Source organism: Athalia rosae, chromosome 5, assembly GCF_917208135.1.
Source record: "Athalia rosae chromosome 5, iyAthRosa1.1, whole genome shotgun sequence".
NCBI classification, from domain to species: domain Eukaryota; kingdom Metazoa; phylum Arthropoda; class Insecta; order Hymenoptera; family Athaliidae; genus Athalia; species Athalia rosae.
The window spans coordinates 14,503,023-14,519,271 of NC_064030.1; the positions used below are offsets into that span (position 1 = coordinate 14,503,023).

The window sequence follows — 16,249 nt, forward strand, 5'->3', positions numbered from 1 at the left end:
TGAAAATTTTAACGCGGGGTGTCACCGAGTCGGAGATTTCGAATTTTCGGAGAGACAAGAATGCGAAGAAGCATCTTCGACGTGGCTTCCCGAAGATAATTACGTCATACACTCCGACCCCCGAAATGATTACGATAACGATGATCGCGATGGTACCGACCGTCGGTTTCGCAGTGCGCCAAATTGACGGCTAATTTATCAAATCAACTTCTTTGATTAGGATCCGACGAAGTACAGTGTTTTCGAATATAGTTATAACGTGGTCTGATTCTCCGAACACCTCGCGTGCGCGGCTCATTCCGCTTTATTATCGGGCACACACATAAGGTAATAATAACGTACGACGATTGAAAATATTGCCGAACTTCGATAATCGATATTTACGGCCCGCCTCGCGATTGGTGTGTCATTATTTTATGCCCCCGGTGCAACGGTGATAAGATAAAAAAATAAACACCAATCCATCACCCTCGATTGGTGCAGACTTTAATGGAGGGTATGGGAAATTTTACGAGGAGACATTCTCAGCTCTGAAGATCACTGACTCAGATTACCCGATATTTCCTTCCGCCCTCGGAGCGCTCGATTACCATTCCGAAAAAATTTTCCGAGCTCGAAAAATCCCCCGTGCCGAAACCAGTCGCGGGGTCGTTTTTTTTGGTCCAAAAAAAGTACTTGGAAAAAATATTCCGCCGGAGGAAAAACGTCGGAATCGAGGAGGCGATGAAGGTGTGCGGGAGAAGTGTGCGGAATTAAAGCGGAATCCTCAAAGCGGTAAGATTTCGTGGAAATCTATGTAGCGCGACTTTGGCCGGAGAAGTGGTAAGGAATGGGACTTGGGTCAGTACTTGGTAGTTGATTGTCCGAGTTTGGCGAGCCCTTAATTTTCCGCGTAAACCCGTTGTCGAGAAACATGGCTCGCCCTCCACAAGGTTTGTGGGATTTTAGGTTACAGGCGCGCGCATTTGCCGATTTAACCTCGAAAAACGGGAGATTCGTAACCGGCGATCGTTCAACATTCGGAGAATCTCGGGGAGCGATTGCGAGCGAAGCTGAAGGAGAAAGCCGATTTCTCTTCCCATCCGATCGCGAAAAATCGTAGCGAAGGTGAGGAAAAATTCGGTCGTCGAGTTAGTCCGGATCGGCGACGCTTCGACTGATCGAAAATCTTGGGGGCCTCGGATGTCGAGGTGAACGAGACGTCTTCGTCGCGATTTTTCGACACTTTTCCCCCAAATCTCTGCGGAGTCGTTTGTCTTTCGTAACGGCTTATCCTCATCTTACGCTCAAACTCGACTTGAAGTCAACTCGACTCGAGATCGTCCTCCGGAACCGCCGCCCCGCCCGCGCGCAAGGACATCCCCGATCCATTTCGCTCTCTCTCCGACGCCTTTTTTCTCTCCCCTTTCTCTCTCCTTGTCGCGGAATACTTTTTCTCCTTTCTCTCTACCCGCCGTGTATCCGCCGCCTCTTAACACCACCGACAACTTCATTTTGATTCGCCGAAATCACGAAGCCCACATCCCGCAACGGTATCGTCGACCCCCTCCCGAGTCAACGGACCGCAAATGTCGGCCTATTACGCAGCCAACATGAAAAAAAAAAACAAACGAGAGAACAAAACCAAAAAAATAAAAAAAAAAAAAAACGAAAGAAAGAAGAATAACGACAATCGTCATCGCCGCTAAAAGGGTGAATGAATCGGAAAAAAAGTACGCGGTAATCCGGACACTCGAAAACTTTTTCTATATCCGCTAGTGGTTTTTTTGAAATGAAAAGAGGGTTGAAAAAAATTTCCTCAAGAAACTCTCGCGGGCAGAGAGCAATGGCGATTCTTCGGTAGAATATAGGAAAATTGAATAACATATAATTATAAAACTTTACAAGATCGCTCCGCCTTTTTCTTTCGGTTTTTTTTTTTTTTTTTTTTTTTTTTTTTTTTATCTTCAGTTTTCTCTCTTCTTTTTTCCCTTCGCACGGTATAAAATCCCCCGGTCGCGTCGGTGGTTGACGGTGACGAGACAAACTCGAAAGCCTATGTTACATAATAGGGGTGAAAAGTGAGGAAGTGAAAAGAAGAATAGGAACCCGGAAAATAAAGGGGTGCGAGGGAAATGTTGTTCACCCCCGACAGCCGGCACGTGAAGAAAAAGAAGGAAAAAAAAAAAAAGTAAAGGAAAGAAAAAAAAAACAAACTAGAAAGAAAAATGGGAAAAAATAATCGACGGACACTCGAATACACCCGAGCGTTATTCATCGACGCTATAGAAGTTGAAAAAATCTTTCTCTTTTTCTGATTATCATTTTTTTTTTTTTTTTTTCCCAAAACGACAATGTTTCGAGAAAAATTGAACGTTCGAGAAAATTGTGATAAAAATGGTTTCGCGATGGAAAAAAAAGCGTCGAATCCGAGTATTTTTTTTCGAAGGTCGGGTGAGCCGCGTTGATCGGGGGATTAGTCGAGGTCGATTGGAATGTCTGAAAAGTTGGAATTAGAGGTAGAGGTAGGTAGGGGGAGAGGGAGAGGGAGAGGGAAAGAGAGGGAAAAATAAAGCGGGGGGCCATCAGAGCGTCTGGGCGAGGATGACCTCAGACTACGCGGGCGCCTTGACCAGGATTCGGCACTTGTTGCGTCTCCGGGGTTCGACGCCTCGTCGGGTGGGAGTTTCGTTCCTTATTGTTGAGGCGAAATTACCCGTGCCGTGCTCTTATTAGCTTCGTCTCACTCGAAGACGGCTCTCTCACTCGCTTGGAGATTCGCGCCTACCCTCCGTCTGACTTTTCCCCCTCGCCCCGCCCCCCCCCCCCCGTTCCTCCGCGTTGTTCCCTTCCCTCCCTCCCTCCCCCCCCCGCCCCCTTTATTCCGCGAGAGAGGTTTCGCCGACGACGACGGGACGCTTCTTTAAATAATCCGAGAGTCAATTTAGCGACGCCAGCTACGAGCTACTCTCTAGGATGAGGAAATACGCCTTGAGGAGGGGGCAGGCGAATTACACCCGTAAGAAATTATCACGCTTTTATCACCGACCCCTCGATAAAATGGATTACACCACGATATTCCGAATTATACTCTTTGTAACCGTTCGATTCGTCATATCCCATTCTTCGACCTCCCCTATTTCCTTTTTTCTCTCTCCCTCTTCGCGTTCTTCTTTTCTACCGTCCGTTTTTTTTTTTTCTTTTTTTTTTCTTTCTTTCATTTCCAAGCCATTAAGTTCGAGTGATGAATGTCTGACGCTCGCCGGTAAACCGATACCATGAAGCCGATGAAACCTATCAAGTCGTTACCACAATGATATTTGTCGCGGTAAATATAATATAAAACGATGTATGTACGCTAAATATTTCTATGGATGTAAAGTAGCGTTAACCGTAACCCCCCGATCGATCGGATCGTTGCATTAAACATGAACCGATCATCGGTTAGCCAAGAGTGAAGAAAAAATCTCAGCGAGAATCGAACGGTTCTGAAAGAAAACCAAAAAACAACAAAAACCCTCGTCACCGAGTGAAATTATTATTTTCAGATCCCGAATCTAGGCCCCCAGTTTCTCGTACAATTTTTTAAAAAACCACTTCCGGATCACGTCCCGTTGGAATTCGAGCGAGAAAGTTTCTCAGCGATCCGAGAACGTTCGTTCCAATTGCTTACGTTGGATACATATTCACGTTCAACCGTACAAACGGTGTAACGTGTAATTTCAACCCCAATTTAATTTTAATTAGTAGGTTTTTGTTTTTCGTTTAACGGCTGCCTTTTCCTCTTTTCCTCTTTTCCTTTTTTTGTTGTTTTTGTTTTTTTGTTTTCTTGTTTTTGTTTTTATTATTTTCTCGCGCGCGATTATAATTGCGGAGCAATTAAAAAAATTATTATTAACTTATTTTTAGTACGGGTGGCGGAGTAGCCGCGCGCGCTCTCCCCGCTTGTATAATGGCTCTCGGTGTGGAACCGAATGAGTGAAATCGCGGACTTGTCGCGGTTAAGTCGAAGGCGAAGGAATTCCTCAAATATTCACAATCGGTGGGAGTATCGACGAAAAATCACACGGCATTCGAAACGGACGTGTACAACAACGACGATAATCGCGGTGGCGAGTTTTTTCCCTCATTTTTCATCCGATCCAAATAACGTGGGGGTCAATGTTGACGAAAAGACGACGGCGAAATGCTACGCGATATGTTCATTGTTAGGACTCATTATTGCGACGATTTTCGCGTAAAAAAATATCCTCGATCTTCGGTTTCATTGAACACGTAAAACCCACAATTAGTAACTACTCATTCGTAGCAACATCCTTTTTACCCACGTCCTCTCTGATTTTTTAAATTCGATAATTGGTCAAGAACAACGACGTTGAATCCGACCGATTCGTGTCCGGTTTCGAAGTTGTGGCGAAAAATCGTCTTCGTGTGAAAAATTGAAGGAATTCGCGTGACGCGGGATGAGAAGAAGATCGGGAGAAGATTTCCTTTTTTTTTTTTTTGTTTTTCTACCATCGCATGACGCGAGCGGGTATTGCCATTTTTTATGTATTCCCCTTCTGAAAGTATACGAGCTCGGTTCCTCACTCCGGTGCAACGTACTTTGCCGGGTAACCAGCCAGCTAGTCTTCTTTTTCTTCTTCGTCTTCTTCTTCTTCTTCGTCTTCTTCTTCTTCTACTTTGGTAGACTCAGACGAGCGTCCTCCAGAAACTGTACAGGGCAGGTCATTGTTGCGCTTAGAGTGCAGCGATATCGATTCTCGCTACCGCCCCCCCCCCCCCCCCCTTCTCCCCCTCCTCCCCTCAGCTATACACACGCTGCGTTTTCAAGAGGGTCGGTTCTGTATTTTTTCAACCTTTTTCTTTCGCTATATTCTTTTTTTTTTCACTTTTTCTCTTTTTTTTTTTCTTTTAGTTATTGTTACGTTGTTTTTTTTTTTCAATCCTCTCCCGGCCTTCCGGGCACTCGAGGTACCACCCCTTCCCGGCAAGGCGCACCTCGCCGATACGCTAGCTAGCTGGCTCGCATGTGTCGAGCTCCGGTGTGCGGGATACCGATACCATTGAACCCGACGCCTTTTCACGGACTCGAGATAAGTGTCCACCTCGGAAGTGCAGCAGCTACTCACTACCGCTACCCGGACACAAACAAACAAACAAGGAAAGAAGGAAATAAGGAAGAAAGGAAGGAAGGAAGGAAGGAAGGAAGGAAGGAAGAAAAAGGCGAGGATGGAAGCGGGCGGGCCACTCACCCCGTGGCTCGTTTTCAATCGTGGATCTCCAGTTCTTCTTCTCTCGACACTTTTGGAAAAGCGAGAAAGGTCTCGCGGCGTGTATAGGGTTGAAGAGGAGCGTAATGGATGGTCCGTAGTCGGGACGTTGGACTAGCTGTAGATTGATGAAATCGAGTAACGGCCGTGGTTTGTTTCCGTGCGGATCGTCGTCGTCGTCGTCGTCGTCGGCGACGGCGGCGTAGCAGCAGTAGACCCGAAAAGTTCGTTGGGTCAACATTTCGGTTTTCGAAAACTTCGAGAAGACGGTAGACTCCGCGCCCCCGACGAAAGGTACTCGAAGAGCGGCGGAGGGGGGGGGAAAGGGCTTTTCGGCGGGGCGGAAATTTCGTTCGGATTAGCTAATTTAAATACCAAATCGACTCGCCGAGAAAGCCAGCCAGCCAGCCGGCCAGCCCTCTCGTTCTCCTTCTCCGACGGCCCCCGTACGGTTGGCTCGAAAATAAAACACCGTCGTAAGGATCCGACGGTACGAACAGCTCCACGGTTCGATCAACCTTTCCGAATTCATTACCGTTTCGAGCACATTCCGTAATACACGGCTCGTTAAATTCGGTGGTTTTGATTACTACACCACCTCCGCATTGTTATGATCGCGATCCCGGGGTAATGTCTGCAATGATACTTTCACCATCCGGGTCTCCGATTCCTCCCGACGCTCCACTGGGGTGTCTTTTCGCTCCCCCCCCCCCCCCCACCCCCCGAACGGTTCCCGGAGGACGTTCGAATCATTTTTCGACCGGTCGAAATCTTCCTCGATTTCAAAAATTCTCCGAATTGCGAATTTTCGTCGTGTTCCCGTTCCGCGAAGGGGACTCGCTTCCGACGCCCCACTACTACTCTGACCCGTCGGGATCAAACAGCCGAAGGCTGCCGTGCCAAGGCCGTTGCGACGGGGGCGGTGAATTTTGATTTTTCATCTTCCTCGTTTCCAACCACCTTCTCTCTTCTGTTTTCCCGCCACTCTCCTTCCTTCCTTTTTTTTTTTTTTTTTTTTTTTTTTTTTTTTTTTCTTTCGCTCGTGTATAAATTTACGGCGGTAACCGCAGAAATTCATCCGTCGGGAACGCCGGGGAACGCTACAATACGGTAAAGATTCCGAGTTTACACCGTAACCTCCGTTGGGTCAAGAAAAACTTTTTATAAATTATTCAGAGATATCGACTCTCCATTCTCGGGAGAAATAAGGACGGAACAAAAAAAAAAAGAAAGAAAGAAAAATAGAAAAAAAGAAAAACAAAACAAAACAAAACTATGCATGGCTTTTCCGATGCCCGCGTGGCTGAACGGCATGCCGACGTGGACGTCGACGCTGACGTTGCACTAGGCACCGGTCGATGGAAATGCATGTGATTTTCCGCCGTTACTTCGATCGTCGTCCACGCGAATGAATTCGATTTTTTCGTGTAGATTTCATTTTCGGCGAAACGTTCGCGTTACAAAAGCGGGGAACGTGCGGAAAATCGCAGTAGGTATTGGGTATCGCTACGGTCGGGTTGAAACGACGACGTTGACGAGCGTCGTTCGGATCGTTCCACTTTTCTCATGTCTCCTCTAATTCCGTGGGAAACACTGCGTGTATCATTCCGAAAGTCGGTATGACGTTACGGTCTTTCCATTCGTAGCATGTCAGAAAATCGAATCCAATTCGGATAAGCACGGTTACGTCGTCATCGATCCGGAGGGCCTCCAGTCCTCTCTCTCTCTCTCTCCCTCTCTCACCTCGGAAAAGCCAAAGCGACGTCATTCTCGGCTGGTCGTGGGGGGGTGACCTTTATCTTCCAGACCTCCGAGGTTTACTCCGCTCCCTTTACTTACCGAGCATCAAGATTAAGACGCGCATGTGGTTTCGGGGGGGGGGCGGGGGATCCCCTCGGCTCGAGGATCAGCACGGCGCGTACGTCGGCTCTTACGCGCACGCACACGAACGTAACGCGAGCCGAGTTTCGGTCGACGTAAACGCGCTGCGAGGATTCCCTGGGAAAGTTTCGACCTCGAAATGGGTCGAGGCAGACTGCATTAGTACTACTCCCCGTACGTTAATTCCGTGTCCCTTATCCCCCCGGCGGAGAAGTCTCTCTAAGGTGGTAGGGGGGAAGGGGGAAGGGGGAAGGCGCCCGCCGACCAACCGCCGAGCTTTCGCGCCTAGGCCACCGCGCGACCGACTCGCGCTCTCCTTTCCTTTCCAACTCGGTTGACTTAACCCCAAAAGCACCTATGAAATATGCATCGTGTCTGCGCCCCTTCCACCGCACGTCACTCTTCCGCCGACTCTCCGTCTCTTCGTCTTTATCTCTCTCTCCGGCGTTTTCCGGGGATCCCCTCGCTCGCTCGCTCGCCTTCTCTACGTATCCCCCACCCACTCTCTCTCTCTCTTAGGACAAACGCACATACCGCCACCGCGCTACTCCTTCCGCTGTTACTCCACACCAAACACTTGTACTACCCGCGGTATTAGCACCGCCCAAACTCTAAACAAAAGTACATCGCCTAGAAAACTTGTTCCATCTTACGCTAATTACCTCCGTGTGGGACGGTCCACGTCTACTCCGCTCGGCTTCAGACCTCCGAGTCTCCGATTTCGTTTTTGATTTTTTTATAATTGGTTTTCGAAGTTTTGAAAAATATTCGTAAAAAAAATACCTCTCGGACGACGTGGAATAACGTTACACTCGCAGAAACGTGGGCAGAATTTTTCTCAATATTTCATTTCGAAAAGTGATGCCCCCAATGAGATTTGGGCTACCCTAAATTTTGAGACAAATTTTCGACTTCAGATTTTTTAGGCCTTTGATTCAAACATTGTATCTGCGTTGTGTCCCCGAGAAAAAATGTTTTATGAACAATTTTTCAAAGATTCTCAGTATCATTTTTCTCAGGATTTAATCCTTTAGGAATCGGTCGTAATGTTCACCCTGGTCCAGACTGATCGAGATTCTTCGAGGAATGAACCCTGACCGGGAATCCATCAGGATTGGTAACGTTTTGGATGAACTAGCATCATGATCCGCTGGTTGGTATCGGTGAAATCTTTCGTATCAAATTCGGATCGGACTCGGGAGGATTGTAAATTCTGACGTTGATTGGAATCCAGATTGTGGACGGCTTTATTCCGGCTCATCTTTCCGTTCATTTTTTATCCGGTTTGAATCGGCCGAAAAGTTGGTTCAGCAGCCGAAATTGTGAAAAGTATTTACTCGCGGTGCTTTTCTCTCGTTCTCTCTCTCTCTCTCTCTCTCTTCGGATGAAATAATTGAGGGTTGGTAGAGAAGCTCGGAAAGTGTGTGGGTGAAATTACACCCTTGTTCACGAGATTCGTTTAAAAGAGTCCTTTGATATCCGTAGGATTCCACCGAAGTTACTGTATAAATAATACGAGTACTCTCCGAGTGGTACGGATGGGTAGAAGATTAGAGGAGTTGAATCCATTTCTGCCTTCCATTATCCATCACTTTCACTCTGTTTCCCCGGTTTCCTCACCTTGCTGCATCCCGAAATTGCCGCCGTAGATTTCACGATCAAACTCCGCTACGTTTCAACGGAGCACTCATTAGTCAAAGGTGTAATCTTATCCGGTCACAAATTAAGCGCGAATCTTCTCGACGCGGAGAGCGACTGCGTTGCCGAAAAAAAAACAAAACAGAAAACAAAAAATATAAAATAAACAACAAGTTACGGGAAACCGACATATCGCTTGTAAAGACTCTCTTTGATTTCCGGAAAATTCGTTTGTTCTCGCGGTACATTTCAATCGAATCGGTATCCATCGATGCGATGAAATTTAAAACCGTAAGTTAATTTTCACGTTGGCAGAGATTCCTGGAGGGCAGAGAACCCCATAATCCCTGGAATCCGTATTTCGTCGCAACATTTTATCACGATTTTCCCTCTTTTTTTTTTTCTTTTTTTTTTTTTTTTTTCTCGTGTGTATACGTTTCGTGCGTTTGTTTGCAGTTGTGTGTGTGTATATATATATATACACACACTTTTTTGTTCATTTACCTCGTTTTATTTTTAGCCCGCATCGTCGGAACGCTCATCCTACGTATCCACATTTTAATCCTTTTCAATTCGATCGTTCTCACTGATTTTATATTTCGATATTGTTGTCTTGTTGTTTTCCTCTTCATCTGCTCTGTTTTACTGATCGTTATAATTGGAACACGGGTATCTACCTACCGATTTTTTTCTCCCCCCCCCCCCCCATTTCGTTTTCCGTTTTATTTTATTTTTTTATTTTTTCGTCCGCGACGCGTTTCGCTGGATTCTTTACATCAATCGTCACGCGAATCGAAATAACAATCGTACGCTCGCGTCTCCTGGACGTCCGCTTTTTTCGCAACGGTGGGGAAAAAAAAAAAAAAAAAAAAAAACCATATCGTCATTAATATTTTCAGCGAACAACTTGTTGAACGAAACATCGGATACCTTAACCCCCAAACCTAAACTTAGCTCAAAAAAGTCGATTAAATGACCATTATCCCAAACGATACGATAAACGTGACGTGTATCTAATGGAATGTTGTTATTCATGACATAAAACCTGATTCATAACCTATAATATCCGTCGTTAGTTGTTGGGAAACAAAGTTGTAATATCGTCTATGGCCCGTTGCCCTCCATTGATGCACTTTCCGTCTGCCGGTTGGTTTAAACTTTCCATCGTTGACGTTTACACGCTCAAATGGCAAGTGAATAAACGTCTGATCCGATTACAAAACCCAATATGGTATCATAACGAACGTTGAATTTTACGCCGCAAACGGCGCTAGTCGGTCCAACTGATTTCCGGTTCCGACTGCCGTTATTTTTTCCGCCATCGGATTCCGGATTTTCATCCACCGCGGTGAAAAACTCGTGCGGTGTCTACGATCCGGCCGAAAATTCGTTTCCCCAACTTCACCTGACCTCGCCACTTGCGATTCAACTCCGTGAAAAGAAGGAAGAGAAAGAACCTCGAGAGATATATTCAAGTTGGTACGTCCGTGCACTATTTTAATTTCCGTTCCTCAAGTTTCCCGTACTTGTTGTGTTTTTTGTTTTTTTTGTTTTCTGTTCGTTGGCAGCGTTGGAAAATTTTTCCGGCCCTACGAACCAACTTTTTCGTATTTTAATCTCGTCAAAGCGTATTGTACATTAGAATTAAAGCCATTAGAACAGGGAAGGGGGGTGAGGGGGAGAACCGTCTAGATTCGAGTTGAATGAAAACTGGCAATAAATTTGATCGCGTGTCCCCGTAGTTTACGGGAGGTCTGGTACGCGTACACCCACCTTACATTGCCGCTATGTGGCACGCGCTTAAGTAAGTTCTATCGAGTGTTCTTAAAACTCAACATTTTAGAACGGTATTTCCACGTACATTTCGCCATATATATATATATACCGTACAAGTCGATCTAGCCATGCTACTTTTCTACTTATGCCGTACTCCGGGGCCTCCCATAAACGCCCCCTCCGCGGTTGTTGATAGTCTCTGCCGTGCAGGTAAAACTCCGCCTGATTAGATCGGTGGTACGAAAGCACCGCGCTAAGCGATAAGCGACTACCTTTCGTGTCAACCCAGAACACGACCACCGCCTCCGATTCCATGAAGTTGGTCGCACTCGATGAGGCTCTTGAAAAGTGGCATGGGGGGGGTGGGTGGATGGAGGGAAGAAAAAAATGAAAAAATAAAATAAAAAAATAAAACGAAAACCCGTAATAACAACGCGAGGCAAAGAATCGAGGCGACACACCGGTTCAACGGCGACTAAAATCTCTCCGGGTGGGATAGTAATCAAAGTGACCGTCGGGTGTAGTTCGAGTGTGGGTCGCGTGCGAGCGGCAATCCCTTCCATTGCGTTGGTAACCCTGCGGGTATTACGGAGGTGATTATCGCCGTCGCCATCGGTACGATCGTCTCGATTGGGATCGACTTTTTGACGGGGAAATAACCACGCGGTGTGTGTGTGTGTGCAGCCTCCGCGCGCTTTCTTAGGGACTCGAGTTTTCCTTCCGGATTACAACGCCCCCTTCGCGGCTTACGCGGTACGAGCGAGGGGGGGCATTACTTTGTCACGCGATTCGCCAAGTTCGATCGCTGATCGCCGGTCGGAGGGATCGGGTACAAAAGTAAAATCAAAAACCGAACGAGCGGAGGAAGAAAAAACGAAAACGAGAAGCAAAAGCATAAAGAAAAAAAAAAATTGAATCGAATAAACAAACGATGAGCATGATTTAAAAATGATGTCGCTCGACCGGGAATATGGAGCGGATTTCGCGTACAGGCGAATAGAGCGCGCGGTTAAGCGGTAAAAAGTGACAGCCGAGCGTGGATTTATTCGAAAGAAATTAACGGCAAAAACTGAAATCGCCCCCGAATCGTTGGCTGGGCCGTCGGGCAGCCCGTTACCGATGTAAATTACCCTCGATTGGCCACGGTCGTTTCGCGATGCAGGGGGTCGCCCGCGAATTGCGAGTACGTTACATAACCCAACTTATATGCACGGTACGCGCGTATTATTCACCTGTATAAATTCACTGCAATTTTATATTCACCGATTTCATTGTTACAACTTTGATGTATGTTACGCGATCATGAACGGACACGAGGGTTCGCAATTGTTGAACTAAATTTTCACCGCAAATGTATCGAAACAAAGAAAAGAAGAAAAAAAATAAAATTCCCTAGGGGAATCCCGTATCCGGTAATTTTTTTTTTTTTTGGGACTAATTTTTCATGCCAACGAACTTCGCGAATAAATATTTTTTCGTTTTTTGTTTTGTTTTTCTTTCTTCTCCTCCGGTAGAAAATCGAGTACGCGTTATTTCTCGGCGTCGCTACTTCCGTTCCTTTCCTTTTTTTATTCCGGTTTTTCCGTATCCCCGAACGTGTTCGCGTTCGTCGAACGAAGGGGTTGTTTTTTTTTTTTTTTTTTCTGCTACCGAGGATCGTAGAAACCGGTGGCAATTGCAAAATTATCCGTTTATGTTGCGCACGATATGTTGTAACTTCAATATTCAGATATATCTATACGGCCGCGAAGTAAGTGGGAATAAAACTTACATGCATACGTACATACATGTATCGCGTGCAGTAGATCGCCGAGCGACCTCACCCCTCACCCCCCTCCCCCGTCTCCTACCCCCATCCCAACGAAACGACAATATCGTTTGCAATCGCTCTGTAGAACAATAAAAAAAAAATAGAGAAAAAAAAAAGAGAGAAAAAACAACTCTTAGGAGAAAAAAAAGTATAAAAAAAAAAAAAAAAACAAGGCGACGTCGCCGTCGCCGTCGCCACCAGTGTCGTATTCGCGAAGGGGCGCTCGGAATCGATAATTGCCCCGGAGCGCAAAAGAAAGAAAAAAAGAAAAAAAAAAAAAAAAACACGAAGTAGAAAAGATAAAAACATATATATCTGTACATCGGAGATAAAAAAGATGAAAAAAAGCAGATTGGAGACACCGGGCAAAAAATGATTTGAAAAGAAAATATTCTATAGGAGGCGAAAAAAGTGTATCAATCTCTGAAAGAAACTCATTTTGAAATCGTATGTATATACGGTGAAAAAAAAAAACTGAAACGGCGCGCTGCCAACTCTTGACCCATGTTATACATGTAGGAGCGAGCGACGACGAGTATAATTTTTCTGTTTTTCGACATATTTTTCTCATCTTGTTTCAATCCCCGTTGACGATCACACGTCATCTCGGACTCTTGGTTGCGTTGCGACTTTCGTCGCGGTAAAATGAAAAGGAAAAAATTGAAAAAAAAAACAAAAAAAAAAGCCTCGATCTCGCATTTCTAACGGAATAAATTCTATGGACGGACTTCCGCTCGGAGCGTCTGTTCTTACGGAGGAGACGCGGGCGCGTTGCAAAACGGTGTCGAGTGGAAACCGTCCCCCCTCGTATCCACCTCGTCTCGTATTTTCGCTTCCAGCAAACTTCGAAATATACAGAAGAAAACAAGCAAAACACGGAAACCTACATTACGAATAACCGATTCTTAAAATCCATTTTTTCTCGCGATTTCAAGAAGAACTTCTTCCTCAGAGTGTTTCGGACGAATACCGAAATTTTTAACGCAATGCCATTTTTTTTTTTTTTTTTGCCTCAGGCAAGTGTCTTTTCATTTCCGAGATTCCGAAGGTAACGTAATTTTTTCTTGCGTCAAGATTCGTTCAAAAGTGACATTGAATTCAACCAATTCGTTGAGCCTTAATTGAGGTGAATTTTTTTGTTTCCCCCAAGTTTTTTTTCGGCGTCTCGTCTTATTATTAATCGCGGTTCTTCAGATGAATAAAATAGCGCGAAATCTTAGTTTAACTTATTCCCTTTTGCATAGGGTACAAACTAGCGCGGTCATTAGGGTAGAATTGTTTTTCAGTTAGTTTTCCATGTGCCGTGGGTGTATAATAAATGCATGACAATGGCACACATGCACGATTCACAGTATAGCGTGGCAAGAGAAAGAAAAAAAAAAAAAGAAAGGAAAAACTTTGTAAGAACCTGACCTACTGTAGAAACAACAGCAAGCGGCGGCACAACTAGGCAGCAGTGTCGACAGCGGGGTCGTTAGGTACCTACCTACATTAGTATAAAGAGTTGAGGGTCTCGCGAAGAGGGGGATGCGGAAATTCGTTGCGGTATGCAGAAGTTTAAATCTCCGCGGCTGACTAAATAAATCGGCCCACCGTACGCGAATTCACGTTCTACAATTATGTAATTAAATTTGAATAATTTATCGCTCAATTCATTTCGATATCACCCCCGTTAATGAGCCGCCTCCAAAATTTCCCAAAGATTGTGTCGCGATTGCGGTGGGGGAGGGGGGGCCGAAATCCTGACAATTTTTTTTCACCGCCTCCCTCGTTTCCCAGAGCTTTACATCAACGGGCCAAAATTCTCTTTATCTCCGGTGGCTTCTGCGGGGAAACATTTTCGTTTCGTTTTTTTTTTTTTTTTTTTTCCTCTTTCTCGAGTTTCGGAATAACGTATTTCGCCCGAATCAGCGCGATCCGGATCGGGAGCGGAATTCCGGGTTGTACAGGGCGAACCGGATGAGAAATTAAAAATAAAATTCTTACCGCTTCTTCCCGTCGGGGTCGGTGCAGACGGTGCTCTGCTGGTGGGTTCCGGTATGGGATATACGGGATCGCAGCATTCCCTTTCCGGGAATTCGCTAGCGATAGCGTACACCCAAAGTACGGTGGCGGCGAATATTGCATTTCTGACAACCCTCTGCTCGACACGTGACATGGCTGCGGGATGATATTATATTTTCCTTCGGTAGCTTCCTCGGATCGAGGGGTTTCGATTCATTTGTTGAATAATTAACGTGTTCTCTGGATCGTTTCTCTCGATTTCTTTTTCTTTCGAGTCATTCCAGAGTTACATGTAATCGAGAAGCACTCGCGGCTCAAACGTTTTCTCACGATTTATATATATATATATATCTTCTTCTTCTTCTTCTTCTTCTTCTTTGAAAAACATCAACAACAAGAACAACGAAAATTGTAACGAATTGGTTTTAATAATTTATCCATAATCCGCTCCGCGTCGCAGTCGCAATTTATTAACGTCTGACGTCGGACGGTTTATTCGAGAGCGACGGCGTACGGAGACCAGTGACAGCGACGGCGATCGCTAGGGTTGGATCGTCGCCGCGACGCCGCTCAACTTTTATTTCTTCAGATTAATCACCGGGTCCGTTGCTCTCGGAAACTCTAACGTCATTATCCTCCCTTTCTATCCCTTTCAGTCTTCCGCCGAAGAACCAACCCCCCCCGTCGCCCTTCCTCTCCCGCCCTCTTTAACCTTCTTTTCCGTTTTCACCTTCCTTTCGCCTATTTTCTCGACTTTTATTTCCAACCCGCTCGCAGCGGAATCTCCTCTTCCTCGCCGCTGTTTCTATCTCTTTCTGGCTCCGGTACCACGCCGAACAATTTCCTCGCTCGATTTGTCAGCCCGCGAGAATCGATCGGAAGATGTGGTCGGTGTATAGCGCGCGCGAACGTACGGCGAGTCTAGACCCCCGCGTATTTTATTAAGAAGTTTTGTTTTATCATTTGCACTATTTTTTTTTTTTTTATTCAATTCAATTCGTTCGATGTGAAAAATATTTATGTCGATGTAATCCCCACGCGTTTAACGTTCGAACGATATTTTTTCTGTTTCTTTCTCTTTTGAAATTTTGTGATTCTCATTTTTCAATTTTTTTTTCTTCAACGAGATTTCCGTTTTTTTTTATTTTTTTTTTATTCAAACAACGAATCTCAAACGACACTCAATCGCAATATGAATTTCACAGGATGCGGAGACGGTTTTGTTTTTTTGTTTTTTTTTTAGAAAATTCGATTAATTTTAATACCGGTATTTATTATTACATAGAAATTTACGACGTCCTCGAGGACGACGTCGACGTCAACGTGACACTCGTCGTTTGTCCTGCACCACCACAAGCACCCAACGTTGTGGTGCAACGGGTGCCACCACCTTCGGCGCGGTCGACGGGGTCGCGGCGACGCGCCAAACGGTGCGCCAAAATTTCCGTCGTGCGTCTATCGGCGTCTCGACGCCCAATGACGACTCGAACGAGGGTGCGCCTACCGAAACCACCCCCGCGATCCTCGCCTGTGTCAAATTTTTCCCACAAGCTGTGCGAGTATTTCGCTACAAAGAGGATTCCGATTCTTACCGCTCCACCCTCCGTCGATATCGAAATAATTGACCGTTCACCGAACGGCTGGAAAACGCAAAAGTGCGAAACAGTGCCACATTTCTCATTCTTACCTGTTACTGATACTCGGTAACGGTGCGAAAAACTTCTCTGGTAGTCGAGAAAATGGTAGTCTCATTTGCTAACAAAAGTCACGTTGACGTAGAATTTTTGTTTTTTTCCACACCGTCTTCCAAGAATTGGGTAATTGACAGAACTTTATTATTCCTAGATGACATGTGAACGTTTTTTTTTGCCAATTTCTCTGACTTATC

At 45.5% G+C, this 16,249-nt stretch overlaps 1 protein-coding gene across 3 annotated transcripts in view; it reads right to left on the minus strand.

The window, feature by feature from the left end:
* LOC105684340 overlaps window positions 1–15,829 on the minus strand; it is an 80,910-nt gene extending 65,081 nt beyond the window's left edge. For all 3 annotated transcript variants that reach the window (XM_048654983.1, XM_048654982.1, XM_048654980.1), the window contains exon 1: window positions 14,344–15,829. In XM_048654983.1, the coding sequence (XP_048510940.1) occupies window positions 14,344–14,515 (172 nt within the window). In that variant the 5' untranslated portion in view covers window positions 14,516–15,829. The remainder of the gene's footprint in view (window positions 1–14,343) is intronic.
* Window positions 15,830–16,249: the final 420 nt, after the last annotated feature.